Here is a 20,000-nt window from a genome sequence, read left to right as displayed (position 1 = left end):
GCTCACCCGCACAAAGCATGACGTACATCAGCGCACTCTGTAAGTAGCTGGTTAAACCAGCGTTGTTGGGGTTGGACTGTTACTACGTGTGTTGTCAAAGCAAACAAGAGCTGTGGGGTAGTGTAAGTGGGTGGGATAGTGGGTGACCATGTGTATTATTGGTGGCCTGGCTGCGATTGCAGCCATTCGAAGAACCCAAAAAGGAGTCCTGTTCACTTTAAGCTCCGGCCATTCTGGCCAGAGCTGTTTAGTCCTTTTAATAAAGAGCTAAAATGTTTCCTTTTGCCTCCACAGCGACTTATTCAACGTCACAATATTAACAGTTTATTTTTAGGCCATGTTGGTTTTGGTTTGCTGTTTTTAAAATGCTGAACATCAGCCGTTTTTCATGTTTGCCTTTGGGTGCTTTTTCATGCCTTTCGGTGGAATTTAAATCACATTTCAGCTGGAGACCACTGTAGCAATCTGGCAACCCTCTGTGCTGCCGCACAGTAATGAGCTCACACAAGTCTGTTCCCTAGAATAGTGCTCCATATAGTGATCTGGATTCTGGCATGTTGAGGATAGTGGATAGGGCACAGTTTTGGACACATAGGGCCCTATCCTACACCGATGCTCATTGCCAACAGTCTATATGCTTGTGAATATATCTACGCTGATGGGCGTGGTGGTCCCGAAATAAGACTGTGTGTTCAGGTCAATTTCTGGTGTACTGCTATCTTGGCACTGGAAAGAACAGAAGCTCAACGACAGAGACGTCAACATTTAGACATTCATTGCTATCTTGGCAGTGAACTGTCAGCACTGGCGCGCGCCCGGCGCGCGTACACCCCTGCTTTGCGCCATTAAAATATAAATCCAGTCAGACTGCACCTGGCTCTTCAAGGGAATGGAAAGTGACACTCTGATTGGTTTATTGCACGTTGCCCAAAACACACCCTTATTTAATTTTAATTAATTAATTAAAGACTTAGTACAGGCCTTTTGCGCATTTCGAGTCGCGCAAGGCATACTTTTCTCTTCGTTACCAAAGCAAAGACTCATGGAGCAAAGACTTCATGTTCACAGATGTGAACATGGAGAGCATATACAGTGTGCGTGTGTGTGTGTGTGTGTGTGTGGAGCTGCTAACAGCTGTGTAAAAATATCTGAAGACTTAAAAACAGCTCTGAATGTGAAAGAGTTCACACACAGCAGATTCTACTGGAGCTCTGAATCAGCAGGAAAATAAAAATAAGCAGACCGCTGAATAACTTACACACCCTCACAACACGCCGCCGACTGTGGAGGAGCAGGACGGACTGAGCAAATGTGTGTGTGTGTGTGCATGTGTGTAGCCTTGAGTCTTGATTATTTCGACTGAATGAAATTTGCTAGTCTAAAACTGTGTGTGCACTCATTGACGTACTGGTTGTTTGTGTGTGTGTGTGTGTGTGTGTGAGTGTGTGTGTGTGTACCTCTGGCACTCGCTGGAGTGCAGTATGAGCTGCTGGTTTCTGGCGGTTAGAGTGAGCTCATGCTCTGTGGGGTTAAACACATCCAGTAGCAAATGGCACTGGCGGGTACTGCAGAGAGAGAGAGAGAGAGAGAGAGAGAGAGAGAGAGAGAGAGAGAGAGATAATTAGAACATACACAAATACACACACATACACTATATGGACAAAAGTATTAGGACTAAAATATTGAGGGTATTAATAAGAGCTTATCCTGCTGCTGTTGGAGTAACTGTCTCTACTGTGCAGGGAAGAAGGCTTTCTACTAGATTTTGGAGCACTGTTGTGAGGGTTTGATGGTATTCAGTGATGAGAGCATTAGTGAGGTCAGGGTGTTAGATGATCACCACTTCATCACCTCATCCCCAACTCAACTCACCCATAAGTCCTGGATGGAGCACCATCCATCATCCCAGAGAACACAGTTCTTCTACTGCTTCACAGCTCAATGCAGGGGGGGCTTTATACCCCTCTATAGCCCACGTCTGGATTTAGGCAGCATGGAGCCAATAGGTTCATCTGCTCCAGAGAGTCCGATTCTATTGGCAAATACTTCTCTACGGGGACTAGACAAGCTGTGTGTGCATTTGCACAGCTGGGTCAACAATAGGAGCAACTTAAAGTAGCTGGATGATTTTTTTTAAGAAGGGGTGTCACAAACAGTTGGACATATAGTAGTTAAAAATATAATAAATAAATAAATAAATAAATAAATAAATAAATAAAAACAATCTGCATCCCGCTCCCTCCTCTCTGCTACTCACCCCCGCCACCCCAGTAACGATGAGTAGGGTGTGATGGAGGAATGAGGGATCAGAGACTATCTATTTTTTTATTATTATTTTCTGGCAGTCATCAATGAGAGAATGAATCATCTCCAGAGCTGCTGCTGATTCTCCAGAAATGGAAAAAAAAAAAAAGTCTGCCGGAGAAAACCAGCGCTTACTCAACCATAAACGCTCGCTCTCCCTCTTTATCCCAGGATCACCGCTCTCCATCATCATCCCCTTCTCCCTTCAAGAAGAGATCCTCACATTAATCAGCCTGACAGTGACTCCACCTCCTCAAACCTTCACCAACCAACAGCTCCAACCAGAGCTGTGAGGAGTATTCTGAACCCATACTCCAGTAAAGGCTTTGCTCCTGCAGTGAAGTGATGACTGCAGTAAACGTGCTTTCCCAGGAGCAGCAGCTCTAAAACACACAAGCACTGAGTAACGCGTAGAGCTGCAGTGGAGCTTCATCCAGAGCATCTGAGGTCTGTTATTCCAGGATCAGACTACACTGTTCTGAGAACACAAGTCTTGCGGTTGTGAGATTTTCACTATGCAACCTGACGATTTAAACAGCTGAGGAAAAACAATGATGAGAACTCAGGATTTCTGAAGGTTAAGTGAGGAGAAGAAAGGGACGATTCAAATAAGTATTCAGAAGGATCTGTGTGGTCCGGAGCAGACACCTACACCCAGTTAAATTATTTACTACAGCCAACAGGGCTGCAGGGGCGGCCCTTTCCCTCTGAATTCACAATCAGGCTGATACTGTGCTTTAGTCCTGCTGTATCTACATGAGAACCAGTGGACATACCACTAAATCATCCTGAAAGAGATAATCCAAGGACTAAAGTAAACCATAAAAGGTCACACTGCAGCTCAGACACACTCAACAGAGAGAAAGAGAGAGAGAGAGAGAGAGAGAGAGAGCGAGAGAGAGAGCGAGAGAGAGAGAGAGAGAGAGAGAGAGAGAGAAGGAACGAGCCGAGAAATGAAATGAAGAGGGGAAAAAAAAAGTGAAGAATGTAGATAGAAAATAAACAGAAGATGAGAAGACTTGGAAAACAGAAGGAAAGGAAGAGAAAAACAATGTAGAAAATGGAAAAGAAGAAAAGAGAAATGAAGAGCAATGAAGAGAAGACAAGAAAAGACTAAAAAATAAAAAAAAAAGAGAAATGAAGAAGAAAAAACAAATAAAGAGTAGAGAGGAGGTAAGATCAGAAATGAAGAGAATAGAAGAGAAGAGAAGAGAAAAGATGAGCAAAAGGGAAAAGAGGAGAAATTAAGAGAAGAAAAATTAATCGTAATTAAGAGACGAGAAGAGATATGAAGAGAAGAGAAATGAAGAGACGACAAAAGAAATGAAGAGAAGAGAAATGAAGAAAAATGAAGAGAAGAGAAATGAAAAGAAGTGAAAAGACGAGAAGAAAAATTAAGAGAAATGAAGAGAAGAGAAATGAAAAGAAGTGAAAAGACGAGAAGAAAAATTAAGAGAAATGAAGAGAAGAGAAATGAAAATAAGTGAAAAGACGAGAAGAGAAATAAAGAGAAATTAAGAGAAGAGACGAGACAAGAAGAGAAATGAAGAAAAGAGAAATGAAGAGAAGAGAAATGAAGAGACGAGAAGAGAAATGAAGAGAAGAGAAATGAAGAGACGAGAAGAGAAATGAAGAAAAGAGAAATGAAGAGAAAAGAAATGAAGAGACGAGAAGAGAAATGAAGAGAAGAAAAATGAAGAGACGAGAAGAGAAATGAAGAGACAAGAAGAGAAATGAAGAGAAATGAAGAGAAGAGAAATGAAGAGAAATGAAGAGAAGAAAAATGAAGAGAAATGAAGAGACGAGAAGAGAAATGAAGAGAAATAACGAGAAGTGAAATGAAGAGACGAGAAGAGAAATGAGGAGAAATGAAGAGAAGAAAAATGAAGAGAAATGAAGAGAAATGAAGAGACGAGAAGAGAAATGAAGAGAAATGAAGAGACGAGAAGAGAAATGAAGAGAAATGAAGAGAAATGAAGAGAAGAGAAATGAAGAGAAGAGAAATGAGGAGAAATGAAGAGAAGAAAAATGAAGAGAAATGAAGAGAAATGAAGAGACGAGAAGAGAAATGAAGAGAAATAAAGAGACGAGAAGAGAAATGAAGAGAAATGAAGAGAAATGAAGAAAAATGAAGAGATGAGAAGAGAAGAGAAAATATGAGCAAAGAGAAGAGAAGAAAAATGAGGTGAAGAGTAGAGAGAAGAAAAGAAGAGAAGATAAGAGAAGAGGAGAGAGGCTGCTCCGTTGCTGCTGGCTCATGTTTCATCATTAGACAGTGTGTGTGTGTGTGTGTGTGTGTGTGTGTACCTGGTAGCAGGCAGTGTGCTGACTCTGGTGAAGAACACAGATGGCTCCACGTCCACCTTCACCCCGAGACTGATCTCTCTGTAGTAACCCTCCACCTGCCCCATCCCACCACTGTAGCGGAAACTCAACACGGCCTCCAGAGTCTGAGGGGGGGAGAGAGAGAGAGAGAGAGAGAGAGAGAGAGAGAGAGAGACAACATAAACAATTATCACCTTTTTTACAGATATTTTTTGTATTTAACAGGCTGTTGCTGTAAAAACTGAAATACTGAGATTTTTTTAAGTTATTAATTTATGAATTTATAAATGTATATTTTTGAAATGTTTGAAAGTCTCTGTCAGGGTCAGAGAAGCAGGGGGGACGGGGAGGGGCGGAAAAACAAAAACAAAATTAAACCCTTTGTTTAATTAAATAAACTAATAATTAACTATAATGATTTTTTTTAAATAATAATCAAAAATAATCGTTAAGAGATTCAAAGACTCTGGAAATAAAGTAAAAAGCCTTTATCCACAAATGGAGAAAATCTGCAACAGTGATAAACCTTACCTGCCTATGATCTGCCTACTAAAATTTCACCACTAGAGCATTGACAACACATCCAGGAGGTCCCTACAATTCTACACAAACATCTAAAGAACTGCAGGCCTGACCTGCCTCAGTTAGGGTCAGCATGCACCATGCAACCCAGGAAGAGCTGCAAGGTGCAAACCACTCCCCACCCACTTTACTCTGATGGACAGCACCCAGATGCAGACCGGGTTTCTACGCAAGTAGGACTCAGGGACACTGGGAATAGAGTTAGGTTTGAATTCCACTTTTTCAACTCTGCACTGAAACACCTACATCATTAGCAGCTACGTAGATGATATCAATGCTAGCTTAGTCGCTAGCTATCACAGTAGCACACATCAAGGGTTGGATTAGCTACAAGTAGAAACCTATCTGAAGCTGTGAGCGGACGGAGGTGGACAGTTGGCTTCTGTGGAGCTCACGTAATCTAGCTCATCAGCTAAGTCTAGGTCCATTAACATACACTATATGGACACAAGTATGAGGACACCTGATATCAAGGGTATTAATAAGAGCTTATCCTGCTGTTGTTGGAGTAACTGTCTCTACTGTGCAGGGAAGAAGGCTTTCTACTAGATTTTGGATTGCACTGCTGTGAGGATTTGATTGCATTCAGCGACAAGAGCATTAATGTGGTCAGGATGTTGGATGATCACCACTCCACTTCATCCCCACCAACTCCCCAACACGTCCCAAACGTATTGAATGGAGCACCATCCATCATTCCAGAGAACGCCGTTTTACTGCTCCACAGCTCAATGCTAGGGGTCTTTATACCCCTCTATAGCCCACGCCTGGCATTAGGCAGCAGAATGGTGCCAATAAGTTCATGTTTATCTGCTTCTGAGAGTCCTATTCTATTGGCAGTACTTCTCTACAGGGACTAGCTGAGTTTAATACAACTTAAAGTAGCTAAAGGCATTCCTTAGAAAGGGTGTCCACAAACATTAGGACACAGAGTGCCATTTGTTTGTAATATCTGATGACAAACTCTACATTTACAAACATCAATTATGAATTATGAATTATTCATTAATTATGACTCTAACACATAGATGTGAACTGTGCTGACAGGGTGTTGTATACAGTGGTGAGGCACACCTTTGGTGGAGCAGATGGGGCCGAAGCAAGTTCTTCCAAGATCTACTGTGACACACTCGCATATTTACACTCGTGAGGAGCAAACACACAAAAACGTAAGAAGTGGCTGGAAAATATGCGACTCCACCGCATCTGGCAGTCAACCGTTACGACTCCTTCAGGGCTCGAAGCGACCCTGTTACCTCAGACTACGAGAAAAGGCGCAACAATAACGGGAATAGCAACGGCAATGACGCACTCTGCCCCCCGACTTCTCCCCTCCCTCCCCCTCCGACTTGGACCTGACCGCTGCGGCACTATAGGGACATGAGAACAGAAACCTACGAACATCTAACGACAACAGATACGATGGCCATATATTTACAGACAGACACAAACACTTAACGTGCATCTGTTAGCCTGTCATTAACAAAGGCTTTGGGTCTCTGCTCTTCACAGGTTCTACAGCTGGATCTCCTCCATCAGGATCCTACAGGTAAGTACTCTGTAATAATGTCAGTGACGATATAACACATATAACACTCAGAAAAACATGGTGGCGGTAGCTTCATTGGTGGGTTTGGATGATTAATAAAACAGCTATATCTGTGATGTAGTCATGCTGACACCTGACTCACCCCACCCTAACAGCATAGCCACCTAACACCTTAGCAGTTGCCTCGCAACTTACTAGCCAACACATATAACACAGCAACTGTGACACCACGATGACCACTTAGCAACACCATAACAACCAACCACATATAAACAACAAAACAACCATGTGGATGGCTTACTGCAGCACCCCCTCTCTTACTTGCTCTTCAGCACTGTCTGTATGGAGGAGATTTTGGAACAAGCATGTACTGGGCAAAAGTTTTGGCACCCCCACATTTTGGCCAAAGGTTTGTGGACACAGGTCTGTTAACCAAACGTATTGGACACAAAACTTATTGGACCGGGGCGGTGGGCAGTTATCGCTGTGCCCCTGTTGCCCTCAAATACATCTGAAGAAAAATACATATGCAAAACTATTTGGAACATTTCTACTGGTCAATTTATCAAAAGCCTACACAATGTGAAGATCATATGGTGTTTACAAACAGAGTCAAAATCTAGAAGATGCTGTTTGGTCTGACAGTGCTGTGAAGAGAACTGTGTTCAGGTCCAGTTTACAGTGCTGGTGACAGCAGTGTTAGTAGGCATCAGCCTGGACACAAACTAGAGCTCCTCCCGCTCTGCCCATTACAGTGATGGATGAGAGAGGGAAAGGGGGTAAAAGGTGGCAAGGAGTCGATCTAAAATAAAATATCTTTTTGGACAGATCAGGGTTATGCCACTGTGTGTGTGTGTTTGTGTGTGTGTGTAACAGAAGATACTACTACACTCCTCCCTCTAAACTGCAGTATTTCCGGTATGCTGTCTCTCTAAACCATGGGTGGGCATCAGAGGCCAGCGTCCAGCACAGTTTGCTGGTTTCCCTGCTCTAACAGGGCTACTAAACCTGGTAATTAACAGGCGAGATGAATGTGGTGTGCTTGCAAAAACAGACAAACAAACAAACATACAAACAAACAAACAAAAAACACTGTGCAGGAATCCAGGCCTCCAATTGGACCGTAATTGCCCCCCCCCCCCCCCGAACTCAACAGTCATTACACCAATTTAATGTTGGTACAATAAGGGTTTAGCATCATAGACATTCTGAAAATGGTGCAAATTCAAGTGAACCCTGTCCAAATGTCTGTGGACAGCCCTACTAATGAACGCATCATCTACTGAATGTGCAAAGGCACACAAAGCTTGTCTAGTCTTTGTAGAGTGTCCCTAGCCCCTAATCCCTGTCTAGTCCTATTTTATTTTGATATATTTATAAAAAAAGAAATAATAATAATAATAATAATCATGGAGCTTAACTATAGGCTGAATATAGGCTCATATGCACATGTGCTGGCTTTTGTGAAATCAGAAATACACAGAATTGAAGACGGGCTCTCTGCAGCTTAATGTACATGTACAGATTGGACAGACTGAGGAGTGAACGGTTTTAAACCTGAACAGCATTTACACACAATCAGTCCGTAAAATCCTGACCTGGGTACTATAAGACATAGAGGCTGAGAGAAGAGTTTTATTATCTGAAGAAACACAGTGAGGAACTCCTCTACTGAACACACTCTCCAGTCCAGCAGCAGCAGCAGCAGCAGCAGCAGACAGAGATCAGTCACTGCTCACCAGGTTTTTAATCATGCCTGCTCCGCTCTGGAGTGAAGACTAGGCGGGCGAGATCCGGACAGACTGATGAATAAGTGGTGCCTGTGTGTGTGTGCGTCCGTGTGTGTGTCCAAACACACAAAGCTAAACTCTTTATCGGTGCCCTCTTAATGCAGATCAAAGTGTGCATTATTAGATTCATCTTTAATTTATCACACAGGAGAAGATGAAAGAAGGGGGAGAGAGAGAGAGAGAGAGAGAGAGAGAGAGAGAGAGAGAGAGAGAGAGAGAGAGAAGGAGAAGCAGACTCACTCTAATGAACTTCATCTACTCTTTTCACCTCATAGAACAGTGAAGTGAGTAAAAGTGAGCGAGAGTCAGAAACAGGAGACAGAGGGAGGGGGAGAGGGAGGGAGAGAGAGAGATGGATATAGAGATATTATTTTCATTATTATTATTATTATTATTTATATGAATTATATGAATATTGTGAATATTAACAGAGAGAGAGAGAGGGACAGATAGAGAGAGAGAGAGAGAGAGAGAGAGAGAGCGAGCAGTGAGGGCTGATCTGCTCAGTCCGGCTTTGACTGTGAGCTGGTGTCCAGCTCTGTAATGTGTGCCATGCTGTTGGCTGTTGGCGTACAAACACACAGCAGGGACAAATAACACACACACTCCAACACACTCACAACTGACCTGAAGCCAAAGTGCTCTTTCTCTCTGCCTTAAACACACATCCACACACACACAAACTCAACCTAAAGATTTGTTTCTCAGTCTCTGACTGAAGTTTATATTTCTTTCCTCTATTGATTCTTAGTTCTCCACTGGTCTCGTCCACAGAAAAACAGAGTATGGTTGAGCATAGGACAGTAAAGAATGGTTAAGAGGAAAAGTGTAGTCAAGTCAAGGACAGTAGGGTATAGTAGAGACAAATACAGTGTAGCTGAGTCTAGGACGGTAGGGTAGAGTACAGTAGAGGAGAACAGAGTATAGTTGAGTATAGGACGGTAGGGTAGAGTACAGTAGAGGAGAGTAAAGTGTAGTTGAGTAAAGGGGGGTAGGGTAGAGTACAGTAGAGGAGAGTAAAGTGTAGTTGAGTATAGGACGGTAGGGTAGAGTACAGTAGAGGAGAGTGAAGTGTAGTTGAGTAAAGGGGGGTAGGGTAGAGTACAGTAGAGGAGAATAGAGTATAGTTGAGTATAGGACGGTAGGGTAGAGTACTGTAGAGGAGAATAGAGTATAGTTGAGTATAGGACGGTAGGGTAGAGTACTGTAGAGGAGAATAGAGTATAGTTGAGTATAGGACGGTAGGGTAGAGTACTGTAGAGGAGAATAGAGTATAGTTGAGTATAGGACGGTAGGGTAGAGTGCAGTAGAGGAGAGTGAAGTGTAGTTGAGTATAGGACGGTAGGGTAGAGTACTGTAGAGGAGAATAGAGTATAGTTGAGTATAGGACGGTAGGGTAGAGTACAGTAGAGGAGAATAGAGTATAGTTGAGTATAGGACGGTAGGGTAGAGTACAGTAGAGGAGAATAGAGTATAGTTGAGTATAGGACGGTAGGGTAGAGTACAGTAGAGGAGAGTGAAGTGTAGTTGAGTATAGGACGGTAGGGTAGAGTACAGTAGAGGAGAGTAAAGTGTAGTTGAGTAAAGGGGGGTAGGGTAGAGTACAGTAGAGGAGAATAGAGTATAGTTGAGTATAGGACGGTAGGGTAGAGTACTGTAGAGGAGAATAGAGTATAGTTGAGTATAGGACGGTAGGGTAGAGTACTGTAGAGGAGAGTAAAGTGTAGTTGAGTATAGGACGGTAGGGTAGAGTACTGTAGAGGAGAATAGAGTATAGTTGAGTATAGGACGGTAGGGTAGAGTACAGTAGAGGAGAATAGAGTATAGTTGAGTATAGGACGATAGGGTAGAGTACAGTAGAGGAGAGTGAAGTGTAGCTGAGTATAGGACGGTAGGGTAGAGTACTGTAGAGGAGAATAGAGTATATTTGAGTATAGGACGGTAGGGTAGAGTACAGTAGAGGAGAATAGAGTATAGTTGAGTATAGGACGGTAGGGTAGAGTACAGTAGAGGAGAGTAAAGTGTAGTTGAGTATAGGACGGTAGGGTAGAGTACAGTAGAGGAGAGTAAAGTGTAGTTGAGTATAGGACGGTAGGGTAGAGTACAGTAGAGGAGAATAGAGTATAGTTGAGTATAGGACGGTAGGGTAGAGTACTGTAGAGGAGAATAGAGTATAGTTGAGTATAGGACGGTAGGGTAGAGTACAGTAGAGGAGAGTAAAGTGTAGTTGAGTAAAGGGGGGTAGGGTAGAGTACAGTAGAGGAGAATAGAGTATAGTTGAGTATAGGACGGTAGGGTAGAGTACTGTAGAGGAGAATAGAGTATAGTTGAGTATAGGACGGTAGGGTAGAGTACTGTAGAGGAGAGTAAAGTGTAGTTGAGTATAGGACGGTAGGGTAGAGTACAGTAGAGGAGAATAGAGTATAGTTGAGTATAGGACGGTAGGGTAGAGTACAGTAGAGGAGAGTAAAGTGTAGTTGAGTAAAGGGGGGTAGGGTAGAGTACAGTAGAGGAGAATAGAGTATAGTTGAGTATAGGACGGTAGGGTAGAGTACAGTAGAGGAGAATAGAGTATAGTTGAGTATAGGACGGTAGGGTAGAGTACAGTAGAGGAGAGTAAAGTGTAGTTGAGTAAAGGGGGGTGGGGTAGAGTATGTTGGAGCAGAATGTAGTTGAGCATAAGTCAGCTCCATACACTGTAAATGTTCAGTCAGTGTGTGTGTGTGTGTGTGTGTGTGTGTGTAAGTACATCATTGCTGCTGTTAGCATCTGTGTGATTGTGTGTGTGTTCAGAGAGCTCATGACAGCAGAAGGTCATCTTACTGCGTTTAACTCCGGTGACCCTTTCCATGTTTTACAAGCTCATCTCCATGGTGATGTCGACCTTGGTGACCCAGACGTACACTCTCACAAAGTCTTACCAAAATCAAGACATGAATCTTAATCAGTAAGGGTGTGTGTGATGTATTATGCTTACTCCTTGAACAAGCGGCACACACAGTGAGAAACTCTCCATTTCAAAAAGCCACTCTGTAGAAGGAGCAGATGTTTCCATGGTGATGCAGATGGCCACTATGTCAGCTGAGGACAATTCTAATCCAATTTACCTCCATCTTCATCATGATATCATCAACATGATCACCAGCAAACATTATCATCATCGCCACCATCATCATAAAAATCATCGTTATCATCATAATCACTACCATAATCATAATCTCTATTATCATCATGATCACCACCAAATGGCAATACCATTGTTACCATAATCACCTCCATAATCACTATTAATATCATAATCACCACCAAATATCAATACAATTATTACCATAATCACCTCCAAAATAACCACCAAATATCAATACCATTATTACCATAATCACATCAATAATAACCACCAAATATCACTACAATTATTCCCAAATATCAATACCATTATTACCATAATCACCACCATAAACACTATTATTATCATCACAATCACCACCAAATATCAATACTATTATTACCATAATCACCACCATAAACACTATTATTATCATCATAATCACCACCAAATATCTATACCATTATTACCATAATCCCTTACATAATCACTATTATCATCATGATAACCACCAAATATCAATACCATTATCACCATAATCACCTCCATAATCACTATCATCATGATCACCACCAAATATCAATATCATTATCACCATAATCACCTCCATAATCACTATCATCATGATCACCACCAAATATCAATATCATTATCACCATAATCACCTCCATAATCACTACCATTATCACCATAATTACCTCCATAATCACTATCATCATGATCACCGCCAAATATCAATATCATTATCACCACAATCACCTTCATGATCACTATCAAATATCAATATCATTATCACCATAATCACCTCCATAATCACTATCATCATGATCACCACCAAATATCAATATCATTATCACCATAATCACCACCAAACATCAATACACCATTATCACCATAATCACCTCCATAATCACTACCATTATCAACATAATTACCTCCATAATCACTATTATCATGATCACCACCAAATATCAATATCATTATCACCATAATCACCTTCATAATCACCACCAAACATCAATACCATTATTACCATAATCACCTCCAAAAAAACACCAAATATCAATACCATTATTACCATAATCACCTACATAATCACTATTATCATGATCACCACCAAATATCAATATCATTATCACCATAATCACCTCCATAATCACTATCATCATGATCACCACCAAACATCAATAGCATTATCACCATAATCACCTCCATAATCACTACCATTATCACCATAATTACCTCCATAATCACTATCATCATGATCACCGCCAAATATCAATATCATTATCACCACAATCACCTTCATGATCACTATCAAATATCAATATCATTATCACCATAATCACCTCCATAATCACTATCATCATGATCACCACCAAATATCAATATCATTATCACCATAATCACCACCAAACATCAATACACCATTATCACCATAATCACCTCCATAATCACTACCATTATCAACATAATTACCTCCATAATCACTATTATCATGATCACCACCAAATATCAATATCATTATCACCATAATCACCTTCATAATCACCACCAAACATCAATACCATTATTACCATAATCACCTCCAAAAAAACACCAAATATCAATACCATTATTACCATAATCACCTACATAATCACTATTATCATGATCACCCCCAAATATCAATATCATTATCACCATAATCACCTTCATAATCACCACCAAACATCAATACCATTATTACCATAATTACTTCCATAATCACCACCAATATCATCATAATCACCACCATTACCTCCACTGTCATCATTATAAACATCACCACCACAAAGATCCTTACCATCATCCTCATAATCACTACCATTAACACCAACATCTGTACTGTCACTATCACCTTCATCATCATCATCATCATCATCATCATGACCATCATCTACATAGTCAACATCAGCAGCAGCAGCGTTGTCACTGTCAACACTGTCTGAACCAGAATCAGCTTCAAAAGTCACATATGCTGAACATACAAGGTATTTATGTCTGGGTTACTGTCATTCCTACAGTGCTCACAGTTAGGCTGACAATGATCTTAACCTCCAACGCCCTTCATCTTCTTCAACATCATCATCGTCAGTGTTCGCTTAAATGCTTCTCAAAGACAGGGGTCTTCAGTCGGTTGTTCCACCACCTTGGCTCCAGGACAGAGAGGGATCTTGTGTTTAACACTACAGGAAGCCAGTGACGTAGCTCTGTAGACAGAGTGACCAGGGTGTTCTCAAAGGAAATGAGTACCAAGGTCCTGCTAAATTACACACTCCGGGATTTCAGAGGCTTTGTGAGAGAATACATCACTACGTACATCTGGCCCTTAGTTTCTTTCTGAAACACATTGTTGTCCCACCCCTGAGACTGCACCATTACCTCATCCCACCACAGCATCTGAGCTGAGCAGAGTAAGAGCAAGGAGTGGCTGCTTGGGAAGCAGGAGCATCTGTATTCCACCTCAGCTTTATGAATTTGCTCATTTACTTCAAGACAGTTAGAACAATCAAAATTTTACTGGTCATTAAAAATGCCTGCTCGTATGTTGGAAGTCATACACTGATGTTTAGCAGTCTTCGGTTTTGGAGGAGAACCACAAAAATGGCTTAATTTGTCAGCAAGACAATCCGGGACCCCATACTGCCCATCAGGTGATGGAGCGGGTTGAGGACAGAGGACAAGTAGGTGATTCTGTACTGGAGAAGACGTGGGAGTTGGGGTTCACTACCTACTGCTGGTGTTGCTTCAAACCCTGACCTCCAAACCTCTGCTGGTCATCTCATACATGCTTATACCCAAGAAGCTTAATAGACATTAAACATATATATATATATATATATATATATATATATATATATATATATATATATATATATTTAAATATGATGATTGATGAAGCACTGATTCAGGCCTGCAGGCTGCATGATGCTAATCGGTTCCATTATTTGTTAACTCCATTAGCCTCACAGCTCCAGTGCAAAACTGTGGAACCGAACTTCAGAGACTAAACATGTCTAGAAAGGTCATTAGTCCTCTTCCACAGCACCAAATGCTTGTGGTGTACCTCAAGGCTCTATTGTGGGACCTGTTCTTTTCTTCATACATGCTCCCCGTTGGGTCCAACTTTCAAAGAACACAATCTCTAGCATTTAAATGCATATAACCCACAGCTTTAGTTCCCACTTAAACAAGGTGAAAAAAGCTTCATATGACTCCTTTTGGATTGTTTAAGGGAGTGCTGGAAGTCCGAGAACCACGACAAAACAGCATTATTACTTGGGGAATCCTGACCCGGCCAGAGCTACTGCTTATGATCTGGGACCGTCTAACGTACATAGTGTTTATAACACTATATACAATATACATGTCTAATGTAAAGTACAGAAACTCGCTGTATTTGTATCTGTCATTTGAGCTGGTCACCTTTACAGCTGGTCCAAAATATCAAGTAAAGGGAGAGCACTACCCCTGAACTTGTAGCACTGCACTGGCGTCCAGTAAAATACAGAGTTAAGTGTTGCTATTCGCTTCTAAAGCTTTCCAATGGCTCAGAGTTATATCTCTGACCTATTCTATTTCCATTCCACCTAACGAGCCCTACAGTTGTCCAACCAATTGCTCTAAGTCATTCCTCGCTCTCGGACGAGATTCAAAGGTGACTGGGCCTTTTCTGCAGATGCTCCAAGACTCATCAGTCTTCTGCTTTTCTAAAAGGAATCGCCCACAACAGATATTTTTAGGCTTAATTTAAAGACCTATTTATCCTCTCAGGTGTTTGAGTCCTTTTAAAAGGTTCTGCTTTTTCAGCCCTGCTTTGGTTTAGGTTGACTTGCCATCAGTAGCTCGTCCTCTAAATTTTATGGTTAGGTCTTTCGTTTGTTTTTTTAAGCATGCTACCTTTATCGAATTTACTGCAATTTCAACTAGTCAATGGATTGTATTATGCAGCACTTTGGGGGATACTTGCTGTCTTTTAAATATGGCAATAGACCTACCTGACAACTGGATCTGCAACCATTTCGCTGTAGAAATGAGCAGACGTGTGGTTTGGTGGTTTCAGTTCCTCCAGTATATGCAGTCACCTGAAACCATGAGCTAGATGTCCTTGAGCGAGGCTTCTAAAAGCCAGCAGCTTCCGGAGGCATCTCTGCAGTTGGTTAATGAATCGCTTTGGGCAAAAGTGCCAAATTCTAAATTGTGAAGTATGATGAGGGAGGAAAAATGGATCAATTATATGACTGGGTCCTCTTCTCTCTTCACTCTCCACTCAGTGATATAACGGATTCCCATGGCTTCTCCTACCACTGCTATCCTAATGACACTTCCACATCCTCATCCTTCCCTTCCCAGTTTCTGGCACTCAGGCTTCCGCTCACAAGCTTACAGCTCATCATACATGACCGCTGAATCCCAGCAAAGCTAAACTGCTCGACATTCCTGGTACTACAGGTCCTCACAGTGAGCATATCACCTCTTTTAAGACTAACTTTCAAGAACTTTCTGGTCATTCTACCTGCAGAAGCTATTATCTAGCAGAAGCTATTATATAACTTATTCATTTAAATAATGTTACACCAGCAGGAGAATGTATGGTTAGGAGCATGGTGGGTTTGCCTGGGCAGGGAATGGAACCCCAGTTAGCCTTAGGAAAAGAGGTGGTGTTAACCACAGTAATGTTACCTACCAAGCTACACAATCCAGGTCCTTATTCAGTCCTTTGTTCTCTTGACAACTGCACATCTTTTCTGGCTGGTCTTCCTGATCTAGAATGCATCAACATGACTTTGGTCTTCCAAAGCCAAACATGCCAACAAAGTCAAACATGGACCAGCCCCTCCCTACTTGATGGCAATAGTCAAAACATCATCTGATCAGGACCCAGAGCCCTTCAAGCTGTAAGTATAGCTTGGCCTCACAACAGTGGGCCATTGTGGCTTCAGAAGAACTTTAAGACTCTTCTACATCCTGGCACCAATCTGGTGGAACAAGCTTCTCCTGAATTTCTAAAAAAAACAGAGCTCCTGAATGGACACCAATCTTGCACTTATAAAAATGCCTAATCTCTGGATTGTGTATATATGTATCCAGGTATCAGATATTGCCTATCCTTGTGCCCTAGATATCAGCACGATATATCTAGCCCAAGTGTATCTTTAGACTCGAGCCTATTTACACAAGCTTTAGTTAGCAAGGTGTAAATCAGCTCAGGCACACTTGATTCAAGGGTTTCCTCAGCTTCCCTCAGCCTTCAAATGAAAAGACCCTCTGCTACCACTTGAAACTGAAGCAAATGTCATTTCCCCACGAAACCCAGCTGATTAATAACAAATGGGTATTCCATTATGAATATGAGATATGGACACTGATGACAAAATGTGCGGATGAGAACACATTACTCTGAATGTCCGAACACTCAAGTCTGAGACGGTTCTGAACGCGATATGAAATAATATTAATGAAGCCCGAAGCCATATTCCGGGCAGTCATAAGTAATTTACATGCGAGCGTGCTGAAAGCTCGACATTACGAGAGCACCCACGTGCTGACAGTAATCTGATAATGGAAAGAGAAAGAAATGCAATGAGAAGCAGCCAGAGCGCTGAGGTGCAGGGAAAAGCTGAGGGCAAGAGGAATCAGAGAGAAGTAGAGGTGAAGTCAAATACATACATTTAATGTAAAGTTTGTGTCATTCTCAGACCTAAGCGTCTTTTTAGTGGGTCTGGGTATTAAAAGCACCTTTTTTATAATGTTATCCAGTACCAACCTTTAACACATAATTATATGACATATAATATAAGCACTGACATGATGTCAGTGCATAGATACACATGTTTATTTCTGAACATAGACAGATGATAAGCTGTCTCACATATATTCCATGTTATTAATGTCAATGTAATCCTAATGTTTAGATGTCTATTCCTACCTGAAATATTAGAAATTTGGGCAATAAACTCTCCTAACTGTGAAATCCTCCTAATTCTCTTAAATTCAGAAGTAGGGTGTAAAATATACAGTAGTACAGAAGTAACATAGACTAATATATAGTAGTTGTAAAAATAAATCTTATTAATAATGAATAATTCACAGTAGATTCATTGTACATACTTTATGACTTTCAGAGGTTACTAAATAATTCCCAGTAGTTATTAAACAATTAATAGTATTTGCTGAATATTATAGTAGATGTTTAAAGTTCATGGTTACTGAATAGTTATCAACAGTTGATTGTAAATACTGGGAAATTAATTAGTTACTGGATAATTCATAGTAACAGATGATCTGCCTGGCTCTCCCTTCTTAGTTTTTACAGCAAGGCCTGCTGGTGTTACTGTCTACACTCCATGTTTAATTATTATTATTATTATTATTATTGTTATATATTATATACAATATATTATTATTATATATGATATATACAAATATTATATATAATAGTGTATATGTGTATATATATATATATATATATATATATATATATATATATATATATATATATATATATATATATAATTAGTAGTAGTAGTAGCTCCTGAATAACTGATAGTAGTTACTGGGTAATTCATACCACATAATATTGACAAAATATTACCATTGACATTATATTACTATTTACTGAAATTGAAACATGACACCAACATTAATATGTCATGGCTAAAGACTGACCTGCATTTTTTGACCAATATTATTTATTATTGATTGTTATGATCATGCAAGCGTCACAGAAGCAACGGACCTGTGACTGGCCATGATGCACACAGCATGCAGCGAACAACACTGTGATTTGTTAGAGGGTTTATTTGTAATCACAGAAAGTTAAATATTGCAGATTGCATACAGATTAAAAAACAATGATACAGTATATTGCTCAACATTAAATAATAAGCCTTGGGTTGAATTAATTAAGCCACACCCCCTCAGTGACTGAAAACAACCTAAGCAGACATCATTGCTATTTTGACAGTGAATTGTCAACACAGGCGCGTGCCCGGCTCTCGTACACCCCCGCTCTGTGCCACTGAAATAGCAATCCGCAAGTCAGACTGCACCTGGCTCTAAAAGGGGACGGCGAGTGACATGCTGATTGGTTATTACTGCACGTTAAGCCATAAAAAACACCTATGATTAATTAAGAGGCTTAGTACATGACCTTTGAGCGTTTTGAGCCACGCAAGGGTACTTTTCCCATCCTTGCGATAGCAAAGACTCACTGACACGCCCTGAATTGAACTGTTACTTTCATCTGATTCACTGCAGCCCTCAGAATTCCCAAGACACAGGTCAATAAACATGGAAGAAATGACTACATGTGCATATCGCTTTAGAAAAGCCACGAAAGGCATTACAGACCCAACAAAAGAAGCCCGAAAAGAGTGATGTGAGTGGCACTGTGTGTTTTGTGTCACGATGCCGGATTCAGACAGACAGGCTTTTGATCAGAAACAGCTGGAGAGAAAGTGTGGAGACACAGAGACACTCGCCCTGGAGCACCATCAAGCACTCAGGACACAAAACCACGGGAGAGTTTTAAATTACACCCTGATGCTCTTCACACACATTAAAGTGACATTCCAGACATTTGCACTTCATGATGTATTTTTTATGATGCATTGAAATCGTGAAACTCATTTTGACAGAGTGTGTGTGTGTTTGTGTGTGTGTTTGTGCATTTTCAACATTAAAAATATCCTACTCCCAAGTGGTGCAGCTGTCTAAGTGTAGGCCCGATCATTGGAGGATTGCAGGTTCAATCTGGGTCAGGAGTCCAAGAGAGCATAACTGGCCTCGCTCTCTCTGGGTGGGTAGTATGACCCTCCCTCTCCCCATCACTCAGCCAGGGGCTGGTCAGTGTGGGCATCTGGTAGTTGACTTAACAGAACTGGTAGATAGTGCCCTCCTTAGAGCACAGTGAGCTGTCCAATGATGTCGCATCAGTGCCATGCTGAAGCAAAGTGTCTGGCTTTTTTGTTGACGGTGGGGTGAAAGGATGTTAATGTCTGTGCTTCCGTCTGGCTCTCCCTTCTTCGCTAGGCTGTTTGGCTGTCTTAGCTTTCTGGTTTGATGCTGGCACAAGACCAACACTGACTGGGTCTTCCTGCTGCTGCTTTCCCTCCAGACCGACTGCACTGTCACGAGGTCGCTTGCAAGAGCTGGTAAGCCTCCAGTCGAGAGAAGCCCACTAATCACTAATTACTAAACTCGACTAGACGGGCTGGCTTCAAGTGACTCGGAGGAAGCCTATGCTAGCCTTTGTAGCACTGGTAGCATTGTGTAATAGGTCTTATAGGCTGGACAGAAACACCTGTGGATGCTTTCAGAT

The 20,000-nt window shown here is 41.2% G+C and overlaps 1 protein-coding gene across 2 annotated transcripts in view; it reads right to left on the bottom strand.

The window, feature by feature from the left end:
* Window positions 1-20,000, bottom strand: part of trappc9 (trafficking protein particle complex subunit 9) — a 316,053-nt gene that overhangs the window by 126,987 nt on the left and 169,066 nt on the right. For both annotated transcript variants that reach the window (XM_072674281.1, XM_072674282.1), the window contains 2 exons: window positions 4,612-4,754; window positions 1,458-1,565 (listed from right to left, as the gene is read on the bottom strand). In XM_072674281.1, the coding sequence (XP_072530382.1) occupies window positions 1,458-1,565; window positions 4,612-4,754 (251 nt within the window). The remainder of the gene's footprint in view (window positions 1-1,457; window positions 1,566-4,611; window positions 4,755-20,000) is intronic.

This window comes from Salminus brasiliensis, chromosome 2 (genome assembly GCF_030463535.1).
Source record: "Salminus brasiliensis chromosome 2, fSalBra1.hap2, whole genome shotgun sequence".
Lineage (NCBI taxonomy): Eukaryota > Metazoa > Chordata > Actinopteri > Characiformes > Bryconidae > Salminus > Salminus brasiliensis.
The sequence above is the reverse complement of the archived record's forward strand: the minus strand, read 5'-3'. Positions and strand labels throughout refer to the sequence as shown.